Raw genomic sequence first — 6,832 nt, forward strand, 5'->3', positions numbered from 1 at the left:
GGTGTGTGGGTGGGGGGGCACCCCCTCGCAGCAGCAGGGGGCCTGAACACCTGCTCCAGCACATGTGAGTGTGAGTGTGAGTGGGGGGCTGGGAGAGCGGAGGGGTCGCCTGCGCGGCTGCCTCTCGTGCTCATGGCGCTGTGGGTCATGGCTGTGGGCCTGGAGCTGGCTTACGTGCTCGTACTGGGTCCCGGGCCGCCTCCGCTGGGACCCGTGGCCCGGGCCTTACAGCTGGCGCTGGCTGCCTTCCAGCTACTCAACCTGCTGGGCAACGTGGGGCTCTTCCTGCGCTCGGATCCCAGCATCCGAGGCGTGATGCTGGCTGGCAGCGGTCTGGGCCAGGGCTGGGCGTGAGTGGGGCGCGGGATCTGGCGGGGAGAAGAGGGAACCTTAACAGAGGGAGGGGCCTCAGGACCTGGGATGTTAGGTTAGATTTACTTTAGGATCTGGGTTTAAAGCCAGAGAAGTCCTTTAAAACCTGGGGTGGAAGAACCAGAATGAGCAGTTACAACATTTTTTGAGCACTTACTATGTGCAAAGTACTGTTCCAGGCATGCGGGTTATGATAAAACAGATTCCTTACCTGAAGTTGTTGTCTTCCTCTAGCTGGCCCCTTGTGAGAGAGGGGGCAGATAATAAACTAAAGGCATAATAAATATGCAAATTATACAGAGTGTTAGAAGATGATAGTAGTATGGAATCAAAAAGTAGAGGAGGGTGGGAACCAGCAGTTAGCGTAATGGCTATGTCGCTGGACTCCCACGTAGTCGACCATGGTTCGCGTCCCGGACCCAGTGGCTTAAAACACGCCGGGCGCGTGTGCCTGCGTGCCCAAGATCCCGAGAGGAGAATGGAGGAGAAGGGATTGCGGTGTGACCATCCCCCCTGGAGGGTGATTTCTCGCTTTCTGTCTCTATGTCTCTCTCTGTCTGTCTGGCGAGCGCACGCGCCCTGTAGTGAAAATCTCTCCAAAAAAAATAATAAATAAAATAAAATAAAAAGTAGAGGAGGGTGAAGGGAGTGCAAGTCTGTTTCAAACAGGTCAGTTATCACCACGAAAAAAAAGTATTTGAGGTGATGCGTACACTAATTAGCTTGATTTAATTTTCCATGTGTTTAAAAAATCATATCACTTTGTATCCCACAAATATATACAACTATAATGTGTCAATTTATAATTAAAAATTAAATTAAAAAAAAAATAGGAGCCAGTCAGCTGCATGATAATTGACAGTGTGGTTTGTGTCCAGGACCTGATGGCTTGAAAAAACCATACTTGACACTTGTGGAGGTGTGCCTGAAATCCTAGGAGGAGAATAGAGGAGAAAGGCTCGCAGCATGGCCATCTCCCTGGGACGTGTTTTCTCACTTTCCTCCTATCTCTGTCTCTCTCTGGCAATTGTACACTCCCTATAGCAAAAATTTAAATAAATAAATAGGTGGTCAAGGTGGATCTCACTGGGAACAAGGCATTTGAGCAAACATTTGGAGGAGGCGAGGGAATTAGCCAGGTGGAAATCTGAAGGCTAAGTGTTGCATGCAGTGGGTATAGATGACACAAAGGCTCTGAGGCCATCGTTCCAATAGCAGCAAGGCCAGTGTAGCTGGAGTGGAGTGAAAGATGGGGAGCGAGTTACCACTGTAAGGACCTGGTAGGACAATGAAGGCTACACTTCACTAGAAATGGAATGGAGAGCACTGAAGGGTTTTGAGCAGAGAAGGCTTAAAAGGATCAGACTGCTAGAATGAGACTACACTAGGAGGGGCCAGGAGTGGAATCAGGGAAACCAAGCACAAGGCTATTGCAGTAATCCGGAGGAGGGCTCGTGGCGATGAGGACAAAGGTAGCACCCATGAGGAAGTGAGAAGTTTGCTGGTGGACATCAGAGTCTAGAGAAAGGGCTTAGGACTGGGGATGTCAGACCTGCAGTACTAAAACTGCAAAGACCCAGGAGGTCTTACGCAACTTGCATTTTCCTGTGAAGAAACTGAGGCTTAGTGAGGATGAGTAGCTGTTTTTCCTTCCCCAGGAGGGACTCGGGCTAACCCTGGGCATGGGCATGATATGGGGAACTCAAACTGCTGGGGGACTGACCCTCTGGTTCTTCTCCTGCAGTTACTGCTACCAGTGCCAAAGTCAGGTGCCACCACGCAGTGGGCATTGCTCTGCCTGCCGTGTCTGCATCCTGCGTCGGGACCACCACTGCCATCTGCTGGGCCGCTGCGTGGGCTTCCACAACTACCGGCCTTTCCTGTGCCTGCTGCTTCATGCCACCGGCGTCCTGCTCCACGTCTCTGTGCTGCTGGGACCTGCCCTGTCAGCCCTGCTGCGAGTCCACACGCCCCTCCACACTGCCGCCCTCCTCCTGCTGCCCTGGCTCATGCTGCTCACAGGTGGGAGGGCCCTTGTATTGGGCTGGGGAGTTAAAGCCCATTCTGGTGTAAGACGGGATTTCTAATTGATTGTCCTGGCAATGCCCTGAGGACCCAGTCCCAGCGCCATTTATGGGACCGAGAGCAGCCTGGGACCAACTGGATATGCCAAGGGTGAAATACCAGATGACTTCAAAAAAATCATGGGAAAACAGAATCAAAGTATGAGTTATTTTTTGTTTAAAACTTTTTGAAATCCATGTACAGTTTTTTCCTTTTTTTTAAACCTTTTTAAAAGACTTGTTTAATTCTTTAAAATGAATTCATTTATTTCAATTTGAACAGAGAGAGACACAGAGAGAGAAAGGGAAAGTGAGAAAGCAAGCTACCAGGTCCAGGACTCGAACCATGGTCAGCTATGTGGTAGTGTCCAGTGCCTTAACTACCACGTCACCTGCCGGGCCCACATGTACAGTTTTTTCTATAATATACATTTTGCATGAACTTTTTAAAGATTCCCATACAATGCCTCAAGGTGAGTCAAGTCCTGGCTGAGAGAATCGAGGAAGGAGTCTAAGAGTTTCTGGCAGAGGAGAAAAGACTAGTGGGAGTCCAGAGCAATGGTGGGATGGTGGGAGAACATTCTGTGGAGAGCTTCTAAGTGAGGGATGCAGCATGGACAAAGGCGTGGAGTTTGGGCAGGGAGGAGCAGGGGCAATTTAATAGGCATTGTGAGAATGACGGCTGTGGGAATAGGTTAGAACTAGACGATGGACTCAATGCTGGTGTGAGAGAAAGTTACAGGTAGAAGAAGCCCGTTATTGAAGGGGGGCTTGGACTAGGAAGCCGACTGAGAAAGCACAAATAATCCTCTTTCCTCTGACGTCTCTAAGATACAAGCCCCACTGTTTCCTTCTTAACTCTGCTACTTCCCCGTCTGAATGCGTTGGACTTTCTCTCCCCGACTTCTTCCCTCTGATCTATCTGCAGTCCCCTCTAGCTTAGGACTGCCGTTTTTAGCCTCCCTGACTACTCAGTAGTCACCAGATCTCATTCTATCCAAGTCTAGCTCTGTCCCCTGGACCCCTCTCCCTGTAGGCAAGGGAGCTTCGGGAGGCCCACTGGGGTCGTCAGTCTTCCTCTGTGTACACTGGCTTCCTGACCGGCCCTCCTCTGCCCTCCTGGATGATCCTCTGCCTCCACTGAGTCTCAACCTCCCTCCATTCTGTTGTCATCCATGACCTCCGCACTCTCTCTTCAGTCACTGAACACTTGGGCTCTAGCTCCCGGTCTCTTTCTCTCAGCTCTAGGTCCTGCTGATATCACGGGTATCTGAAAGTCTGTGCCAACAGCTCCATCAATGCCCGAATGGCTTAGCTTTTTGACCTCCTCCACTATTTACTTCCATTCCTTTCTCCCACATCCTCATCCTGGTCCTTGTTAGAATCCAAAATGTGTGGGACCAGCAGTTAGTGTAATGGCTATGTCACTGAACTCCCATGTAGTCGACTGCGGTTCGAGTCCTGGACCTGGTGGCTTAAACTCACACTGGGTGCATGTGCGTGCGTACCCAAGAATGGGCGCCCGTACACGCCCTATAGCAAAAACCTCTTAAAAAAAAAAAAAGAATCCAAAATGTGTCACCTCCAAAGCCACCCCATCAGTTGTCCCTCTTTCTGCCCTCCATCTCTTCTCTCGTCTCCCACTCTTCCACTCTATGATACCTGCCCCACAAAGTCCTGGGCCCCGCAGGCCCCTGGCCCCCACCTTTTTATCTATCTGCACCCTCCTTCACCATCCCACATCTAGCTTAGAGCCCTTACTTCCAGCACTCTCCTGCCAACATCTCAAACTGCCTTGCTTGTTTTCCTACTGTGCTCTCTGGGCTTCTCTGCATCTGCCCTTCACTGCTGAGAACCGCCAGATACGTGGAACTCAGGGCAGATTGGTACAGGTACTCTCATAGCCACTGACTTCTGTAGGCCCACAGCAGAGCCTGGCCATCTTTTTTTGTTTTTAAAGATTTATTTTATTTAGTTTTATTTATTTATTTTTGACCAGAGAGGGATAGAGTGAGAGAGCAAGAGGGAAAGTAAAAAAGCAAGCCGCCAGGTCTGGGACTTAAACTGCAGTTGGCCATGTGGAAACCCAATGTCCTTAACCACCATGCCACCTGCCGGCCCCCTGGCCATCTTTTTTTCTCATAAGTGTGTTCCCCCAGTGACTGCCGCTCAAACGTTCTCCACTTTCCCGTCCTCCAAGATCTGTCACAAAGAAAGCAAGACATCAGATGGTGCATCCAAAATTGTTTTGTCCTCAAATCTCCAAGCCTGGCTGACTGCCTCGTTTCTTGTGTCCTAAGAGACCTGGCACTGTGGCGTCTGCCTCTCCTCCTGCATCCCCAGCTCCCTAGTATAAACCTCTTCACCTTCTCTTCTGGTTCCACCTTCTCGCCCTTCTCTCATGCAGACAAGTTCCCAGAGGGTTTGCCCTCCCTCCACCTGCTCCAGCCTGGCTCCAGCCCCTACCATTCCTCCAGACTGTCATGTCCCCTAGAGCTCTGTCTCCACAATTCCTATCGTACCCTTTCGAATTCTCTTCTCACTTTCAGAGACCTTTCAGACTCATAAAACTGCTGACCACTAACGTCCTTGAAGTGTTTGTCCCTTGCCATCACTGACAACTCACATCCTGGAGTTGCAACCTTCCTTTCTGGTTTCTTTCTTTTATCTGACCCCAGTCCATCCAGTAGGACCTGATTTCCTGGTGCTTAGGTCTAGGCACCATTCCTCTCATCATTATCACTCGGGCAGCCCCAGCCACTGCCATGGTCTCAGAGCCACCAGGGTACCCACTACTCGAAGATATGCTTGTTCAGCCTGGGCTTCTCTCCTCAGCTTCTAGACCCTGCCACTCACTTGTCTCTTAGGCACCCTTCTGTCCTGCCTCAGAACCTTCAAATGAGATTTTTTTCTCCCATTTGTCATAATAGATGAAGTCTACGTCCCCTACCCACATTTTCCCCAAGTTTGCTATGGGGTGTGTATACTTGTTGAGGAGAGAGAGAATTAGAAAGGGAGAGAGACACACAGACAGTGAGAAAAGCACTCCCCCCCCACCCAGGGGCTATGGCCAAGTCGAAAACCTTTCTCCTCCATTTTCCTCTCAGGATTTTAGGCACACATACACACAGGCCCAATGTGTTTTTTCTTTTTCTTTTTTTTTTTTTTGGAGAGGTTTTTCGCTATAGGGCGCATGCGCTTGCCAGACAGACAGAGAGAGAGACAGAGACAGAAAGCGAGAAATCACCCCCCAGGGGGTATGGTCACGCCGCAGTCCCTTCTCCTCCATTCTCCTCTTGGGATGTTGGGCACGCACGCACACGCACCCGGCGTGAGTTTTAAGCCACCAGGTCCGGGACACGAACCGCGGTCAACTACGTGGGAGTCCAGCGACATAGCCATTACGCTAACTGCTGGTTCCCTGCTTTTTCTTTTTTAAGAGAGAGTTTTGCTATAGTGTGTGTATGCTTACTAGAGAGACAGAAAGTGAGAAATCACCCCCGGTGGGATGGCCATGCTGCAGTCCCTTCTCCATTCTCCTCTTGGGATCTGGAACACGCACGCACATGTGCCTGGTGTGAGTTTCAAGCCACTGGGTCCAGGACTTGAACTATAGTTGGGCACGTGGGAGCCCAGTGCCTTAACCACCATGCCACTTGCTGGTCCCACCAGCATGTTTTTTAAGCTGCTGGGTCCAGAACTTAAACTGTGAAGTCTGCCATGTGGGATTCAGCCACTTAAATCACAATACAACCTCTTACTAAGTTTATATGGCATACCCTCTATAGGCTTTTTTCTTTTTTTTAATTCGCCACATATGTGCCTGGTATATTTTATAAGCTGCTAGGTCTGGGACTCAAACTGCATGCACAGCTATGTGGGATCTATCTCCTTAACCACATAGCCGACTGTGGTTCGAGTCCCAGACCTGGCCAGCTTGCTTTCTCATTTTCTGTTTCTCTCTCTCTGGTCAAACTGAAAAGTAATAATAAGTAAAATAATAATAAAAAAAAATCTTTAAAAAGAAAATCACCAGGGCATGGGCTGGCCTGGCTCTCTATTTTTACTGAACTAAAATGTACATAACATAAAATTCATCATTTTTACCAATTTAAATTGTATAATTCAGTGGCTCTTAATATATTCACAATGCAGTGTAACACCACTAATTCCAGAACATTTTCACCCCAAAAGAAACCCCATACTCAGTAAGCAGTCGCTCCTCATTCTTCTCTAATCCTCCTAACCCCTGGCAACCGTGATCTCCATTGTATTTTTATAGATTTGCCTATTCAGGAGATTTCATGTAAATGGGGTCATCCAATATGTGACCTTTTGTATCTCGCTTCATTCACTCAGCACGTTTCATGGCATCTTGTAGTTTATGAGTTCAGCAG

General features: G+C 49.2%; 1 protein-coding gene across 1 annotated transcript in view; it reads left to right on the plus strand.

Annotated features, from left to right (window-relative positions):
- Positions 1–6,832, plus strand: part of ZDHHC24 (zDHHC palmitoyltransferase 24) — a 9,168-nt gene that overhangs the window by 438 nt on the left and 1,898 nt on the right. Inside the window, exons 2-3 of the mRNA XM_006171322.3 lie at positions 32–350; positions 2,117–2,394. Coding sequence (XP_006171384.2) covers positions 32–350; positions 2,117–2,394 — 597 coding nt within the window. The remainder of the gene's footprint in view (positions 1–31; positions 351–2,116; positions 2,395–6,832) is intronic.

The sequence above is a fragment of the Tupaia chinensis genome, unplaced genomic scaffold, assembly GCF_000334495.1.
Source record: "Tupaia chinensis unplaced genomic scaffold, TupChi_1.0 Scaffold149501_1, whole genome shotgun sequence".
NCBI classification, from domain to species: domain Eukaryota; kingdom Metazoa; phylum Chordata; class Mammalia; order Scandentia; family Tupaiidae; genus Tupaia; species Tupaia belangeri.